Source organism: Hemiscyllium ocellatum, chromosome 4 (genome assembly GCF_020745735.1).
Source record: "Hemiscyllium ocellatum isolate sHemOce1 chromosome 4, sHemOce1.pat.X.cur, whole genome shotgun sequence".
Classification (NCBI taxonomy): Eukaryota; Metazoa; Chordata; class Chondrichthyes; order Orectolobiformes; family Hemiscylliidae; genus Hemiscyllium; species Hemiscyllium ocellatum.
The window spans coordinates 117,577,380-117,597,018 of NC_083404.1; the positions used below are offsets into that span (position 1 = coordinate 117,577,380).

The 19,639-nt window shown below is 40.9% G+C and overlaps 1 protein-coding gene across 1 annotated transcript in view; it reads right to left on the reverse strand.

Annotated features, from left to right (window-relative positions):
- col22a1 (collagen, type XXII, alpha 1) overlaps positions 1-19,639 on the reverse strand; it is a 277,290-nt gene that overhangs the window by 190,872 nt on the left and 66,779 nt on the right. The window contains exon 4 of the mRNA XM_060824058.1: positions 4,101-4,175. Coding sequence (XP_060680041.1) covers positions 4,101-4,175 — 75 coding nt within the window. The remainder of the gene's footprint in view (positions 1-4,100; positions 4,176-19,639) is intronic.

The window sequence follows — 19,639 nt, forward strand, 5'->3', positions numbered from 1 at the left end:
TTGGCACCTTAAATAGTACAACAGAATTCCTATAGTGCAGAAAGAAGCCATTCAGCCCATTGAGTCTGTACCAATCTTCCAGAGAGCTTTCCCACCCCATACCCAATCCCACCCCCCCCACTTCCTTCCCTGGGACCCTGCATTTCCCAATGGCTAATCCACCTAACATTCACATTTTTGGACAGTGAAAAACAACTGAAACACCTGACAGAAACCCACGCAGACATGGAGAGAGTGTTCAATCTGCACACAGACAAAGCTGGAATTGAACCCGGGTCCCTGGCATTGTGATACAGCAGTACTAACCACTGACCCACCATGCCAAAGGGGTTAGGCTTCTCCCTATCCAACTGTCTATGTCCCTCAGAATTTTGCACACTTCACAAAGATCCCCCGTCAGGCTTCTCAACTTGAAAGGAAATAACCCTAGCCTATCTAATTGCTCTTCATACTGTTTACAGTCTTGGCAACATCTTGGTGAATACCTCTGCACCCTCTTAACTGAAACCACATCCTTCTTATAGTGTGGTGATCAGAACTGAATACAGTATTTCAGCTGTGGTATAAATGAATTCATATACATCTCCATCATTACCTCCTAGCTCTTCTCTCAACACCTTGACAATCTTCCTAACCACCTTCAAGTATCTATGGGACATGTGAACCAAGATTCCTCTAATTCTCTGTACTTCCTTAGGTGCTAACATTTGATATGCTCTCCCTTGCCGAGTCAGTCCTCCCAAAATACATCATCTCACATTTTTCAGGATTAAATTGCATTTGTCACTGTTCAGCCCATCTGATCAGCTCTTCTATATATTCCTGTGGACTAAGGATTTCCCTTTCGTTGTTTACCACACTGCCAACTGTCGAGACCTCTGCAATCTTACTAACTATACCACCTACATTCCTTTCAGGATCATTGATGTACACAACAAACAGTAACAAAAAAAACCTCCAAACCCTTTGGTACACCACTTGATACAGGCTTCCAGTCACAAAAACACCTTTCAACTTTGTTTCTGGCCACAAAGCCAATTTTAGATCAAATTTGCCAAATTTCCCTGAACTGCTTGGTTTCTTAGGTTTTTAACTAGACTGCCATGAGACATCTTATAAAAAAAAATGCACTAAGATCCATGCAACGACATCAACTACATGATCTTCATCTACACATTTCGCTGAAAAATTAAATCAAATCGATTAGACATGATCCCAGCTTACGAAGCCCTGCTTCATTAAACTTTGTCTCTTGAAGTGGGGATTAACTCTTCCAATCGTTCCTCTACCACTGATGTTAGACACACTGGTCTGTAGTTTCCTGGTTTATCCCTGCCACCTTTTTTGAATCATGGTACAACATTAGTTGTCCTCCAGTCCTTTGATACCCATCTTATGGCCAGAGAAAATTTGAAAATTAATGTCAAAACTTTTGTCATCTCCTCTCTTGCCTCCCCCAGCAGCTTGAGATACAAATCACATGGATTTGGGAATGCATCTAGTTTCAAACCTGCAAAAAACACAAATACCCCCTCCCTCTAAATACGAAGTTGTTCAAGTGTTTCAGTGTTTCACAGCACTGATCCCCGATTGCTAGGCCTATATTTTCATTCTCCACAATGAACACAGATGCAAAATGCAATGCATATCTCCTGGCTCCATATACGCAATGCCATTTTGTTCCCCATGGGCCCTACTCTTTCCCTAGTTATTCTCTTGACCCTAATATACTTGTAAAACATCTTTGGATTTTCCTTAAGCCAATGTTTTATCATGACCCTTCTCCACTCTCTGAATTTCCTTTTAGGTAACCCTACACACTTCCTATACTGGTCTCGGGCATCTACTATTTTGAACTTTGGTATTCATGATTTGGAGATGCCGGTGTTGGATTGGAGTGTAGAAAGTTAAAAATCATACATTAGGTTATAGTCCAACAAGGTTAATTGGAAGCACTGGCTTTAACCTGGTATTGTGTGATTTTGAACTTTGGTATGTACCTTAAATTCCCAACATTTTTCTTATCCTATACTACACATCGCTTGACATCCAGATTTCTCTGCGCTGGTTGGTTCCACCCTTCAGCTTTTCTGATTATACATTGGCTCTGCACTTTACTATTGCCCTTTTGCATTTCTCCTACTGCCCTGCTGTGGGTTTTCCTCCATGGAGCTATTTACTTGCATGAACTCAGATTTCTCCAGTTTCCTCATTTCCCCTCCCCCCACCTTGTCTCAGCCAATTCCCTCGAACTCAGCACCACCCTCCTAACCTGCAATTTTCTTCCTGACCTCTCCGCCCCCACCCCACTCCGGCCTATCACCCTCACCTTGACCTCCTTCCACCTATCACATCTCCATCGCCCCTCCCCCAAGTCCCTCCTTCTTACCTTTTATCTTAGCCTGCTGGACACACTTTCCTCATTCCTGATGAAGGGCTTTTGCCCGAAACGTCGAAATTCCTGTTCCTTGGATGCTGCCTGACCTGCTGCGCTTTAACCAGCAACACATTTTCAGATATTTATTTGCAGCCCATTAGGCGAATCTGGGATTCCTGAGGCTTGACTTTATTAACCTGTGCCTAAGCTGTCTGGATCTTAGTAAATGTTGAGCCAAGTTTACACTTGCTTTTTTATAATAATATCTATACAATTGGGTGAAATAACATCACAATAGTTCAGAGGATATTAATTGTAAATGGGTTAAGCACAGAACCACTTGCATTCATATTTTCCGTACATTCATTCAAAATTCTATATGCGGAGGTGAGATCTCATTCAAAAAGCTGGCCATATTCCCAGGATCAAGTTGTAAGAAGATGCACATTTCACTGATTTGGAAAGACTCCTCAATTTTTACTCATTTGCACTGGTGCATAGTCAGCAGTAGCCACATTTTGTAACTATTGACATGTCAACAAGCATATTATTTACCAACTTACTGAAGGACACTAACAAAATTAGTAAATCGTTAAGTGCATTTATTTTCAATGAATTTCTAATGATTTTTTTAAAAATTAGATTAAATTCCCTACAGTGTTGGCCCAACAAGTCTACACTGACCCTCCGAAGAGTAAAACATCCAGATCCATTTCCCTCTGACTAATGCACCTAACACTATGGGCAACTTAACATGGCCGATTCACCTGACCTGCATATCTTTATGACTGTGGGAGGAAAGTGGAGCACCAGAGGAAACCCACACAGACACGGGAGAATGTGCAAACTCCACACAGACAGTCGCCTGAGGCTGGAATCAAACCTGGGACCCTGGTGCTGTGAGGCTGCAGTGCTAACCACTGAGCCACCATGTTGCCCTTTTAAAATCAGGTTACTCACATGTGGACATTGCACATCTTTGTTCAAAATGCTTCTTTTAGTGATGCATCCATCTTAAGTTGTATCAATAAAACTTCCCTGGTTACCTCTCTGAAATATATCAAACAAAATGATAGCTAATGAAAAGAAATAATTATTTTTTATTATGCTGGTCACTGATTGTTGTTCGTAGAAGTTTTTAGGGTTGTGATTAAGTAAATACCATAAGAAATAGGAGTAGGAGTAGGCTGTTTGGCCCTTCGAGTCTGTTCCAATGTTCTTGTGGAGCATCGCTGATCCAATATTCCTCATGTATACTTTCTTGCCCTTTCCCCAGAACCCTTTATTTCACTACTGATCAATAATCTATCCATCTCAGCGTTAACTGTGCACATGAACTTTATCCGCACACCTCTCTGTGGCATGGAGTTCCAACGACTTTCAACTCTCTGAGGAGAATTCCTCCTCATCTCAGTTTTCAATTAGTGCCTCTTCATTCTGAGGTTATGCCCTCTGGTCTTAGACTTGCCCTAAATTTTAAGAGAAAACGCAACCTAACCAGAGAAAATTCCAGTAAAATTCCAGCACAATATCCCAATTGCATTCAAGTCAGAAATTTTATACCCAGTGTGTTTTCCTGCATATATTAGTATTCTACCTTGGTTTCTTAGAAGTTCAGTTTGAAAAGTCATACATTACTGAGCATGTCAATCAAAACTAATTATAATGCATGGAGGCAAATCCACAATTCAGCTTTGACATTTCTGTAATGAAAGTCACTTACCTGGGATGTTAGCTGAAGCTTTATTTTGTAACTTGTACTGACTGCCTTCCAATCTTAGATTTGGGCATAGTACATCTGTTGAAACAAAGAGTAAAATGTTTCTGAAATAATCATTATCAAATCCTGTAATACGACATTATTATAAAGTGCAATGACATTGCTCACTGGAAATGGGATTCAGATCAATATATCTTTTATGTACAGTGCATTATCCTGCTAATAGGATAGAACTGTGTTTGAACTGAATTTTATCTTTAGGACCATATGAATGTTCTAAGTCTAACAGCAGGTAACATATCATTGCATTAGTCCAGAATTTCTTTTATTCATTTATGGGATATGGGTATCACTGCACCTCATAAGCTTTATTTCCTAGTCGAAAACATCATCCCTGTCTGTGGGAATTGTCATTTGAGATTCATACTTTAGACTTCCCAGTTAATCCTGAGTTGAGCTTTTGACAACCTAACTGCTAAATCACCAAGAATTCTCACTTCTACCTCCACACCACTATCCATCATCATCCCTAATTCAACTCTTATGCCACCATCACCTTTTAAACTGACAGCTATGTTTGATCTCCTGCAGTTTCGCCACCTGTGAACCTGTTCAAAGCTCTGTTGCTGCTATTCTATTTCACACCATATCCTGTTCATTCACAGTTCACTGTATGAACCTCATGTTCACTGGTCTTCATTGATCCTCCACTGTAAGAAAAACCATGGACTACAAGAAGAAAAAATAGGGTCTTTGCATCCTCACTATCCACTGGAGTCTTACCTGAGGACTGAAGAGAGCCAAATGTAATTCCTCTCTTCAAGAAAGGAAATAGAGAAATCCCCGGTAATTACAGACCAGTAACTCTCACGTCTGTCATCTGCAAGGTGTTAGAAAGGATTCTGAGGGATAGGATTTATGATCATCTGGAAGAGCATGGCTTGATTAAATACAGTCAACACGGTTTTGTGAGGGGCAGGTCATGCCTCACAAACCTTATCGAGTTCTTTGAGGATGTGACTAGAAAAGTTGCTGAGGGTTGAGCTGTGGATGTGATGTATATGGACTTCAGCAAGGCATTTGATAAGGCTCCCCATGGTAGGCTCATTCAGAAGGTCAGAAGGAATGGGATACAGGGGAACTTAGCTGACGGATACAGAACTGGCTGGCCAACAGACTCCACACACAAATTCCCTATGCTATCCCTGATCAGCCCTACTCTTTCTTTGACCATTATAAAAAATAGGGTTTTACCAAGATATCTGCATAAATTCACAGCAAGGAATTTGATACCTATTGTGAATTTTGTGGGTTTTGTGCAATATTCAAGCCAAGGAGTTTTGTTTTAAGTGAAGCTGATTGGATCTCAGATAGCTGAGCAGCTTGGAAATGAGAAAATAATTTAGACACACAGACACACGAGGGAGAAAGATTTTAAAATGTATGCTGTTGTTCTCCCAGGGAGAAGCTGTCCATTGTCTGCAATATAAAAACTCAGTTCAAACTTCAAGAAAACTAGTTGTCTTTCATGCAGCAGTTGCTATGAACATTGACTTTTGAATGAGTAAATCAGAGACATTTTAGAACATAGAACAGTACAGTACAGAACAGGCCCTTCAGCCCACGATGTTGTGCCAACTATTAATCCTCATGTATGCACCCTCAAATTTCTGTGACCATATGCATGTCCAGCAGTCTCTTAAATGTCCCCAATGACCTTGCTTCCACAACTGCTGCTGGTAACATATTCCATGCTCTCACAACTCTCTGTGTAAAGAACCCGCCTCTGACATCCCTTCTATACTTTCCGCCAAACAGCTTAAAACTATGACCCCTCTTGTTAGCCATTTCTGCCCTGGGAAATAGTCTCTGGCTATCGACCCATTATCATTCTCCTTATCTTGTGTACCTCAAAAAGGTTCCCTCTCCTCTTCCTTTTCCCCAAGAGAAAAGTCCGAGCTCAGTCAACCTCTCTTCATAAGATAAGCCCTCCAGTCCAGGCAACATCCTGGTAAACCTCCTCTGAACCCTCTCCAAAGCATCCACATCTTTCCTATAATAGGGCAACCAGAACTGGACACAGTATTCCAAGTGCGGTCTAACCAAAGTTTTATAGAGCTGCAACAAGATCTCACGGCTCTTAAACTCAATCCACCTGTTAATGAAAGCCAAAACACCATATGCTTTCTTAACAACCCTGTCCACTTGGGTGGCCATTTTAAGGGATCTATGTACCTGCACACCAAGATCCCTCTGTTCCTCCACACTGCCAAGAATCCTATCCTTAATCCTGCACTCAGCTTTCAAATTCGATCTTCCAAAATGCATCACCTCGCATTTATCCAGGTTGAACTTCATCTGCCACCTCTCAGCCCATCTCTGCATCCTGTCAATGTCCCTCTGCAGCCTACAACAGCCCTCTATACTGACAACGACACCTCCAATCTTTGTGTCATCTGCAAACTTGCTGACCCATCCTTCTATCCCCTCAGCCAAGTCATTAATAAAAAGTATAAACAGTAGAGGCCCAATGACAGAGCCCGGTGGAATACCACTCACCACTGACTTCCAGGTAGAATATTTTCCTTTTACTACCACTCGCTGTCTTCTGTTGGCCAGCCAGTTCTGTATCCGTCAGCTAAGTTCCCCTGTATCCCATTCCTTCTGACATTCTGAATGAGCCTACCATGGGGAGCCTTATCAAATGCCTTGCTGAAGTCCATATACATCACATCCACAGCTCAATCCTCAGCAACTTTTCTAGTCACATCCTCAAAGAACTCGATAAGGTTTGTGAGGCATGACCTGCCCCTCACAAAACCGTGTTGACTGTATTTAATCAAGCCATGCTCTTCCAGATGATCATAAATCCTATCCCTCAGAATCCTTTCTAACACCTTGCAGATGACAGACGTGAGAGTTACTGGTCTGTAATTGCCGGGGATTTCCCTATTTCCTTTCTTGAAGAGAGGAATTACATTTGGCTCTCTTCAGTCCTCAGGTACGACTCCAGTGGAGAGTGAGGATGCAAAGATCTTCACATGTGGTGAAGCAATCACATTTCTCATTTCCCAAAGCAGCTGAGGACAAATCTGGTTTGGGCCTGGCGACTTGTCAATCTTAATATTTGACAAAATTTTCAACACATCAGCTTCCTCTATCTCTATCCATTCCAGCATGCACACCTGCTCTTCAAATGTTTTATTCACTACAAAGTTCATTTCTTTCATAAAGACAGAAGCAAAACAGTCATTTAGGGTTTCCCCTACCTCCTCAGACTCCACACACAAATTCCCTATGCTATCTCTGATCAGCCCTACTCTTTCTTTGACCATTCTCTTATTCCTCACATAAGTATAAAATGCCTTTGTGTTCTCCCTAATCCATTCTGCCAAGCCTTTCTCGTGCCTTCTCCTGGCTCTCCTCAGACCATTTTTGAGCTCCTTCCTCGCCCGCCTGTAATCCTCTAGAGCTGAGCTTGAACCTAGCTTCCTCCACCTTTTGTAAGCTACCTTCTTCCTTTTGACGAGATGCTCCACCACTCTCGTCATCCAAGGTTCCTTTATCTTACCCTTTCTTGCCTGTCTCAGAGGGACATATTATTCATCACTCGCAACAACCGTTCCTTAAACAGTCTCCACATGTCTATAGTGCCTTGACCATGGAACAATTGCTCCCAATCCATGCTTCCTCACTCATGTCTAATCGTATCATAGTTTCCTCTTCCTCAATTAAATACCCTCCCATTTTGCCTAATCCTCTCTTTCTCCATAGCTATGTAGAATGTGAGGCAGTAGTGGTCACTATCACCAAAATGCTCTCCCACCACAAGATCTGATACCTGCCCCAGCTCGTTTCTGAGCACCAAGTCTAGAATGGCCTCTCCCCTCGTTGGCCTATCAATGTACTGAGTTAGGAAACCCTCCTGAACACACCTTACAAAAACAGCTCCATTCAAATCTTCTGCTCGAAGGAGGTTCCAATCAATATTGGGAAAGTTAAGGTCACCCATTACAACAACGCTACTACGTCCACATTTTACCTGGTCCAGCCTGCATGTAACTCTAGACTTACAACAATGTAGTTGACTCTTAACCACATTATCCCAGTCCCAAGCCTCAAACTCGGCAGCAATCTCTTGACCTGTCCATTTTCCTTCCCATCTATCCGCTCCACCCTCCTCTCCGACCTATCACCTTCTCCACCGCCTTCATCTACCTGTCCCAGCTATCTTCCTCCAGCCCCATCTCCTTCCATTTATCTCTCAGTCCCCCTTGTTCCCTGGCCTACAAGCCTCATTCCTGATGAAGGGCATATGCCTGAAACGTTGATTCTCTTGCTCCTTGGGTGCTACCTGACCTGCTGTGCTTTCCCAGCACCACACTCTCGACTCTTAAGTACAGTCTGGGCCGTTACTGATGGGCACCTAATACTATTTTGGCCAATAACTCCCACATTCCATGAATGATTAAAAAAAATGAACCTCTGGAATTCTCCAGTTCCAGACACATGTGCATCACTGATTTTAAATGCTCCAACTCGATCATCAGCTTCTGAAGCCATCCTAAACTTTGGAGTTCCCGACTTATATCCCTCTTTTATTAAAATTTGATTTATTACTGTCACATGCACCAAGGTACAGTGAAAACTTTTATTTTGTGTGCAGTAAAGGCAGATCAAAACAGACAGAGTTCATTAGGCTAATACAACAGAGTGATGAATACAATGTTATGACTGCAGAGAGGTGCACAAAGAGTGAGATCAACATTCAGTTTGACATCTGAGAGGTACATTCAAAAATCTGATAACAGCAAGGAAGAAGCTGTTCTTGAATCTGTTGGAATGTGTGTTTAAGCTTTTGTATTTTCTGCCCAATGTAAGAAGTTGGAATAGATTATAACCAGGGTGGGAGGGATCTCTGATGATGGTTGGTTGCCTTCCTGAGGATGGATGGATGGTTGGCTTGCATGATGAACTGGGCTGTGTTCACAACTCTCTATACATTCTTATGGTCCGGGCAGAGCAGTTGCCATACAAAGCCATGATGCATCTGCATAAAATGCTTTCTATGGTGCATCAATAAAAATTGGTAAGAGCTTTTAACGGACATGCTGAATTTTCTTAGATTCCTGATGAAGTAGAGGTATTGTGCTTTCTTGATTGTAACTTCAATGCGAGTGGAATCCAAGGAATTTGACACTCTTGACCATCTCCATGTCAGCACCACTGATGTAGACAGGGGCCTGCCCTACACTTTGTTTCCTGAAGTCATTGAATATCTCTTTCATTTTTCTGATGTTGAGGGAGATATTGCTACCTTCACAGTAAGTACTCTATTTCTTTCCTGTTTGAGATCCGGCCCACAATGGTGGTGTCGTCAGTGAATTTGTAGATAGATTAGGATGAAATTTAGCCACACAGTTATGAGCACGCAGGGAGTACAGTAAGGGGCTGAGCACACAGCTTTGTGGGCACCAGTGTTGAGGTTTATCATGGGGGAGGTGTTGTTACCTATTCTCACTGATTGTGGTCTGTACATCAAGAGGTCGAGGATTCAGATGCAGAGGGTGGAGCAGAGACTGAGGTCTCGGAACTTGGAGATTAGTTTGATTGGAATTATGATATTGAAAGCGGAGTTGTAGTCAATAGGTAGGAGTCTGTTCTAGATATCTTTGGTATCCAGATGTTCCAGGGATGAGTACAGAGCCAGGGAGATGGTGTCTGTCAGAAACTTGTTGTAATGATAGACAAATTATGAGGGATCGAGGCAGGCTGGCTGGGAGGCTAGAGTTGAGGCGAGTCATAACTAATCTCTTCATTATTATGGAGGTCACAGCCAAGGGCAGGAGACATTGAAGCACATTGCATGGGCTTTCTTTGGTACCGGGATGATAGTGATTTTCTTGAGGCAGATGGAGACTTCAGATTGTATTAAGATGGGGTTAAAGATATCAGTAAATACTCTTGCCAGCTGGTATGTGCAAAATCTGAGCGCACGGCCAGGGGACTCCATCTGAGCCAGTCACATCTGCAGCGGTGACTGAGGGGACAGATGCATACAAGGCTGTCGGGCCAGGTGATACCATTTTGCTGATCTTCTGTTCAAAACAAGCATAAACTGCATTGAGCACATCAGGGAGGGAGGTATTTTTGTTCACTCTTCTGTTCTGCTTCACTTTGTAGCCCTTTATGTCGTGTAGGCTTTGCCACAAACAGTGAGTGTCTGTGTGGTTAGTTTGGGACTGTAACTTAGTCCCGTTTACCTCTAGTGTTGCTAATGGCCTTGCAGAGGCTGTATCTATAATGGTCAGGGTCATCTGAACTGAATGCCACACATCTGGACTTCAGTAAGCAATGGATCTCCCAGTTTGTCCACGGTTTCTATTTGGGGAACATTCGCATTGACTTCTTTGGCACACAGTCTTCCATACACTTGGTAATGAAGTCCATAATAGCATAAACATCTAGGATGGCTACTTAAGTTCTTGAATAACTCCATCTTCTATGGAGTTTGGTCCTTGATGAAGTATTTGGTTACTTGACCTCAATGACTCCTTACAGTTTGAACTTTATTTAAGCTCCTGTCAAGTAGCCTGTTATGATTGCTTACATTGAACACTTTGTTTCAGCGCACGCTGCTGTAACAATAATAAAAAAAAGGAAATGTAAAGAAATGGGATGACTGAAGTGGCAAAACATATCAATTCACATCAGTCATTTACCACTGGAGACTGCATAATTATTTTACTTCAGGTCAAAATTGTATTTTATTTCAAGAGAGTCATCAACAGGTGCTAATCTCTGGATTTTACACAAGAAATTGTTGTTGAGGTGCTAATTTCTGGGGATCACTTCTGACAGGAATCCTCACTTGAGCCAAGGATTCATTTTATGCAACCACTCAAACAAAGTTGCATCTCTTCTTAGATTGGCAATGCCACCAATTCTAAGAAATAGGGTGTTTTATTTACACTATGAGGTGCAACAGACATACAGAAACAAGTATTTGCATTTTGTGTTGTACTCCAATAGATTGTGTTAATTGGTACTCTCCTTTCCAACAGTACATTCCCTGTTAGAAAGCATTATGATGCTCAACTGTTTTCTGCTGCTTTGCATTGATATTCAATAGTATTAATTATTCAAACACATACCAACAATGTCTTTACTACCTCAGGAGGCTAAGGAAATTTGGCATGTCTGCAAGGACTCCTACTAAATTTTATAGACGTACCATAGAAGGCATTCTATCTAGATGCATCACAGCATTGTTTGGCAACTACACTTCTCAGGATTGTAAGAAACTACAGAAGGCCATGAATATAGCCCAGTCCATCACATAAACCAGCTCCCATGTTTTGACTCCATTTGTACTTCCAACTGCCTCAGGAAAGCAACCAACACAATCAAAGACCCCCTCACCCCGGTTATACTCTCTTCCACCCTCTTTCAGGTGGGCAGAAGATATGAAAGTTTGTATACATGTACAAATAGATTCAAGAACAGCTTCTTTCCCACTGTTATTAGACTTTTGAATGAACCTCTCAAATTTTAAACTTAATGTTGACCTTGCTCTCTGTGGACCTTTTCTGCAGCTGTAACATTGAATTCTTCACACTGTTCTATTACCCTATGCACTTAGCATGGACTGATCCAACTGGACTGCACCAAAACAAAACTTTTCACTATGCCGAGGTACATGTGACAATAATAAATCAAATCAAATATGTGAAAATCGACACTGAATAGATGAAGAGTTCAATCTGGCACCGGGTTGGACATTCTCTGAGTAATGGCTCTGAATCTGAGTTTGGAATTTGAGGAAAGGGGAATTCCAGAGGTGAAACAATTCTGTTTCGGTCAATCCACTGTTCACACACATTTGTTGAAGAATTGCAAGCGCACACTTCCTGACTGTCTTTTGAAATTCTCGGGAAGTGTGCTGAATTATAAAAAGAACGCAGCTGTCATTTTTAAATACTAGACGGTCACAGTGCACTATATCACGTATTTGTTTAAATCACTCTCCATAAATAATCTGATAAATATAAATCTGCCATTTAGTGGATACTTTGTCACCAACTTGGATATCAACTGACATTTTGAGATTGTAATTGACCAATTTATCAACACTCTGAGATCCTTTAACAAATGCCACTTCCAATTTAGGGAAACAGGATTCAATCTGAAGAAAATGAAGAGTTTTCTTTTGAGATGACTGGACTGAAGTGTACAATTTTTTGTTCAATGTAAGTTGGACAAAGAATTTTGAAGGGGTCCCTGTTGTGAGCCCAAGTGAGATTCCTCACTGTATTTTACAAACAGATCCCATTAACTAAGATGGAATCAAAACACTGCAGATCCTGGAAATCTGAAACAAACACTTAATTAGCCACTTTGGGGTCTCAATATTGAAATCCATAACTTCAGATACCAACCACAACATGTCTGTTCTTCAATTCTCTTACAATAGTTTGATTACAGCTAGAGTCCTATGTGCAGTTCTGGTCCATTCTCTCCCCCTCCATTGTCATGTCATGTTTGTGTCTTGTTACCTTTGCACTTCGAAAAGAGTACCAACTCTCTTCCTTTCGCACCTTAATATATACCTCATTTATGTCATTTTTATTCCTCAGCCTTTGTCTTTGGCACTGGGCCTCAACACAATCTGCCTTATTGTTCCTATTGTCACATTTGCTTCACATTACATGCTAGGTAATGACCATCTCCAATCAGATCAATCTAGCTACTGTCTCTTGATATTCAATGGTGTTACCATCACTGAAATTCCCATTATCAACACCATTTGGTTATCAGTGAAGAGAACCTCAACTGGACTCCTAAACTAAATATACTGGCTCCAAGAGAAGGTGCGAGGCTCAGGGTACTAACAACGAGTAACTCACCTCCTGACTCTCCAGAGCCTGTCCATCATATGCATGGCACAAGTCAGGCATGTGGTGGAACACTTCCTACTTGCCTGGATGGTTGCAGCTCCAGCAGTACTGAAGAGGGTTGATGCCATCCTGGACAAAGCAGGCTGTTTAATTGGCACCAAATCCACAAGCATCCAACTCCCTCCACCACTGACACTTAGTAACAGGAGTGTGCATCATTTACAAGATGGACTGAAAAATTCATGAAAAGTCCTTAGACTGCACCTTCCAAATCCATGACCATTTCCATCTCGAAGGGCAAGGGCATCAGGTACATGGGAACCACTCCACTTGCAAGTTCCTCTCAAGGCACTCACCATGCTGACTTGGAAATATATCACTGTTCCTTCATTGTCACTGGGTCAAAATCCTACTATTCCCTCCCTAGGGGCATTGTGTGTCAACCCACAGCAAGTGGACTGCAGTGGTTCAAGAAGGCAGCTCACCACCACCTTCTCAAGGGCAACTAGGAATGGGCAATAAATGTTGGATAGTCAGCGATGCCCACATTCCAAACAAATGGGTGTCTCCATAAGGTCCCCAATAATTGTTTTCATTAATCCCAAATGTAATTTTCACATTATACGGGCTCAGAGAAAATATCTCTAAGTAGCTGATAGGACGGTGTCCAAAGACATCTTGTCACTTTCAACTGCTCTCCAACAGCAAAGTAAGATAGAAACCAGATTTTAAGAATATCAATGCACCTTTAAGATGTAGGAGTTAGACCAGTGGGAGAGTTATGTCAGGTCAGCTCTCCAAAATACATAATTTAAAACCCAATCAGGGACTATTTCTAAGGGCTGGGTTAGATCGATGGGTCTGTTTCCATGCTGTATAACTCGATGATTGGCATCATTTTGTTTGTATCAGAATGATTTGACCCTCCCCTCCACCATCACTGAAGGGATGTTGGACAGGGACAATAGCATCAATAGCACAACAATGTCCCTGGAGGTCTTTCTCTTCCAGCCCTATACAGTTTTACAATGTGACCTGGTGTAGTTCTTGAGGCTTCTTACATTCCACATTAATGACCACACTCTCCCAATGGTGCTGCTGAGGCCTCAGAGCCACTGGACCACTGATGGAGCTGGTGGTATCAGGAGCCTGCCCACAATCCTCATTTTGATAGCAGTCCCACTGTTTGTAGTCTACCTATGGTTTGAACTGTTTTTGTGATTGAACTGTTCCCAATGTTGATTTTAGGGTCAAAAAGCAAGAGGTATATAGCATGGAAACAGGTCCTTTGGCCCAGACTGTACATGCCAACCAGGTTTCCTAAACAGAATTAGTCACCTTTCACTGCATTTGTCCCTCTCAACCTTTCCTATCCATATACCTATCAAAATGTCCATTAAATATTGCAATTGTATCTGCCTCTATCACTTGCTCTGGCACCTCATTCGATTTTCACACCATCCTCTGTGAGAAAAAGCTGCCCCTCAGATTCATTTTAAATCTTTCCCCTCTGGCCTTAAAACCATGCCCTTTAGTTTTGGACTCCCTTAACGTGGGGAAAAAATATTTGAATATTCAACTTATGCATGCCCCTCATGATTTTATAAACCTGTATATGGTCACACCCCCAGTCTTCTACATTCCAGGGATCAAAGTCCCAGCCCATCCAGTTTTTCCTTACAACTCAAACCTTCCAGTCCTGGCAACATCTTCGTAAATCTTCTTTGCACCCTTTCCAGTTTAATAACATCCTTCCTCTTGCAGTGCAACCAGAAATGCACACAATACTCCAAATGTGGAGTTACCAATGTCTTGATGCCTATAGTAAATTCAAATCAAAGATTGAACTGAGTTCAAGATGCTTATTTTCTTAGTTGCAATATTGAAGGATGGTTAGTTTGAAGTTTTTTTTCAGTCACTTTATTGGACTTTCGGAAATTCTGAATTCCTGCTAACATTGAATACTCAATGATCTCTAGCACTCAACCCACCATAAGACTGGGTGTGGTGTCCAATTTACATCAATGTCACAGCCCCAATTTTGTGAGATGACTTGATGCATATTTTTAACATTTAAGATAAAACAAACCTTTATGCTAAAATTAAAATACAGAGTGCCTCCCCACCCAACAAAATAAAACACATTAGAAGAGTTTTGCACTGATTCAGATTTTTGAGCTACCGCAACAAAAGTGTAATCTAGCAAAATTCATTGCAGAGGGAATTTCGGGCCTCCACCCCGAACAGTTTGCTTCGTCATGTGACAATACTCCTCCATTACATACCACTTCAGGACAGAGGGTGGGTGCCTCTATCAGCAACCTAAATAATTGGTTTTTCAATCAATAACATCTGTGTGTGACAGCAACAGCTTGGACAGAAGAAAGGAACCATCATATGAACCTGGCTACAAATAATCCATACAGCTTCCAGCAGCAGTGGGTGCTGAGAGGTGAATGAAATCAAATATTGTCCACTGACACCAATTGAAGCAACATTGCTAAAAAGAGATGTGAAGTCATACCTTTTCATCTCGCTCTCCTCAGGACTGAAAAACAAGAAACCCAAACTGAAAATAAACCAACAATTTCGACAGAATGAGAAGAGGGTGATGATTGATTGGATCATGAATGTCATGGAGATTCAGCAGGAACTGTTCATAGAGTTGGATGAACAATGAGATCTTTGATAATTCTTTTTTTTATTTTAACCAAACCATTCGAACGCCTCCAGTCATCCTGTTGGAAAGTGTGTCACAGAGCTGTTCAGGCTTATCCTATCTTGGTGTTAAATTAATAGATTGAGGCTCTGCAACTGACTCAGTGATTAATGGTCTGGAGAGGTGCAAACAAAATTGGAAATCTCAGTCTTTACAATGCTCCATTAGCCCCTGTAAGAAAAACATTGATCTGGACAGAATCTGTTCACTTTTAGTACTCACCACCTTGCAAGGCTAAATCTTATACAGAAAAGCAAGAATTATGAGGGAGAGTGCCCAGTTATTAAAGAAGTACTTCCTTACATCACTGGTAGAGAATTGTGGCATAAAATCATCAAGCTGCCACAACTTCACAGTCTCAGCTATTATTCATACATTCTTTCTCATGAAGGAAATCATATATTTTAAGTTTATCTTACTGAAGTAAATTTAGCTGATGGCTTTCAGATAGAGTTTTCTGTTTTCATAATGTTAACCCTTCATGTTCAGCAGCTATGGTTAGTTATCTGGGTGCTGTTACTCTTTTAACATTTACATTTGGCCAATTAAAATGATGTTTTGTCAAAATAGCCCTTGGGATCAAAAGTGGTTGAGCAAACAGATAAATAAATAAATACATAAATAAAAGCTCTGAATAACAATTCATAGGTGAATGAGATGGAGAATGCAAGAGAAGGAAAACACAAATTGATTGTACTGTGAGATAATTGCCACAATTCATTCTTGGTGGTTTCAATCTCTGAACTTTCATTATCACAACATCGAACTCTTAGCACTTAGACAGCAAGTGTGTCAGATGAGCCACAACATATCATTTTGCATCCAATCATTTGAATAATAATTCTATGGTTGGAAGGAAATAAATTAAATTCAGTAGCTATTCTGTGGCGTCTTAAAACTTAGCAGTGAGTTATGTTACAGATGAGTTCTGCTTGACCAGTGTGGGTGCGGTCTCTCTGATGTAATGTTGGACATTAATAGGACAAGGACAGAGATTCAGTTTGTTTCAGTCCTTCTTACTATGGTAGTTAAGCTTCAAGATGCAAACATAGAACATTTATTTCTATCCAAATATTCCAAGCTCTCAATTCAAGTACCATATAAATTTACTGTACTATCAGTATCAGTGATATGCACCTCTGTGGCGAGAATGAACATACATGTCAAAAAGAGAAGCAGACGTACAAGCACATTGCATATTGTGGCATTAAGAGATAATTTGAGATGAACTGACACCCTGAAAAGGGAGATGGAACCATTTCTATTATAAAATAGATGGAGGTTATCAAGAATGACTATCCTCCAATGGTCACATTCAAAGAGGATGGACAGAAAACAATTTTCTATGTGAAATTCCCTTCTAACAGCATTGTGGTTATCCCTAAACCACAGATTTTAAGAAACCAGCTTAAAATCATCTCTGCAGGGCAAGTGGGGAATTGGCAATAGATGCTGGCCTTGCAATTATGAATTAATAACTCCTTATTTTTGCACTCTAGATTTCCAGATATGTGTCAATATTCACTGCAAGGTTTCAGGTTTCTACTTATTTCAGTGATATCATCAGAATGCCACGTCACTACAATGTAAACTTCTGAATATGCATTTTCACTCTTACCAACAGACCCTGAGAAACCCTAATTGCCTTTAAAAGGCTAATCAATTCTATATAGTTTTCTCCCCAAGCCTAGAATAATTAATTATGCCTAACTGAATACAAGATTTACAAGAATAAGACATTAGTATTAAAGGCTAGGAAACTCATCTAAAAATTACTTTAAATCTAATATTGGAAAATCTACCAATCTCAGTGCAGCATCTTGACACAACAAGTACAAGTTCCAGTGTTTTGAATTCAGTGTCGTTCAAATGTGGAAACTTTGTTATTCCGTGTCAGCTGAACAGATGAATTTAACACACCAATTAGGCCAAACCTATAATGAAAAGGCAGCATTTACATGAATGAGTAGTTCCCAAAACTTCCCCTTAAAAGCATCGTGCCACTTGTCTCTAATACTCCAGACGCTCGCCATTTTTAAACTGACAGTTGAGGGTCAGTCATTCCAGTTCTAGGCCACCTCTGCACAAGTTCCTTTGGGAAATACCCAAGGCTTCATCTGCAACATCAATCAGCTTCCCTCCATAAAAGTGAAAGTGGGGATATCACATAATGATTGCATAATGTTTACATCATTCATGACTCATCAAATACCGAAGCAGTTCATAACCAAATACAATAAGAACAGGATAATATCAAGGTTTGAGGTGATAAGTGTCAAGTGACATTTCTGTTAATGATCATCTCCAACAAAAGAGAACCTAATCATCGTTCCTTGACATTCAGTCATCGAATCCCCCGTTATCAACATCCTGGAGTTCATTGCTGATGAAAACTGAACTGGACTAGCCATTTAAATACTGCAGCTACAACAGTACAGTAAAGACTAGGTATCCTGTAGATAGTAACTCACCTACTAACTCCCCAAAGCCTGCCCACCATCTACATGGCATGTGTCAGGAGTGTGATGGATTACTCCCCACTTATTTGAATGAGTGCAGCTCCAACAACACTCAAGAAGCTTGACACCATTCAGGTCAAAGCAACCAGCTTGGCTAGCACCACAAGCATAGATGTTTAGTTCATCCACGACTGATGCTAATAGCATTAGCGAACCCCAACTGCACAGCAGAAATTCACCAAGTTTCTTTAGACAGCATCTCACAAATCCACAATCACTACAATCTATGAGGACCAGAGCATCAAATGCAGCAAATATTTTATTAAGCAGCACTTATGAGTCCAGGAGTGTGGATTAAATAGTCCAAATAATCTAGAGATCTACCTAATCAATGTAAAAACACACACTAAACAAGATAAACATAATGCAGGTGTATAAATCTCACTGTTAAACTTTAGTTACACCAGAAATCACTTAAAAATAATTTAACTTCGTCTTAAATGAAACTTAGCGGTAGAGAGTCGTCTGCTTGTACCCTCAACTGACTACTCGGAGATCGCAGTAGATCACGGTGTTTGAGGAGAAATTGACTTGAAATTAAATCAGTTGTTGAAACTTCACGTGGCCATTTGATTCAATAACAAGGAACTGGAGGGAATAATACAGTATACTTGGCAAAATTTGAGACATGTAATTTTTGTCAGTTCATTGAGAGTGCCAGTTTGTAAGATGCTAGTTAAAGCAAAGTTTTCAGTGCAAGGGAATACCACCAGTGGCTAACTTTCCTCTAAGCCATTCATCACCCTGACTTGGAAATATATTGCCGTTCCTTTAGCTGGGTCAAAATTCTAGAACTTCCTCCCTCAAGGCATTGTGGGTCTACTGACAGCACATGGACTGCAGCTGCTCATCGCCACCTTCTCAAGGTCAACCAGGGATGGATAATTCATACTGACCCAGCCAGTGACACCCCCATCCCAAAAAAGGATTAGAAAAAGGGTCTCTTGGTGAAATGACATTTCTTCTCTGTGTTTACATAGCACCTTTGTGACTTTGGCACCTCGATATGCTATTTTTGAAGTATGACATTAGATTCAGACACATGAACACCAAATGAAACATGGACATTCAAAGTCATTCTGGGGATTCCTATATCCCTTTAAATAGGATGGAACTACACAAATACAAATATAGAATTCCAGTCACCCTGTATCTCTGATATTCCTTCTGAACAAAAAGGAACGTCACATCTCAAGTGTGTATACAGTGAAAATGAGGAGAAACTATTTACCTTCCTCTGGATTATGATGACGCATTATCCAAAGTATAATCATTGTTGTAACTTCTCACAGTGTCACATGTTAACAGAGGATGGTGGAATACACAAAGTTAACACCATCTACATTTGGAAAAAGGACTTGGAACTTGTGGAAGTCATTTGATGAGGGGACCTTTTTTCCTGCTTTT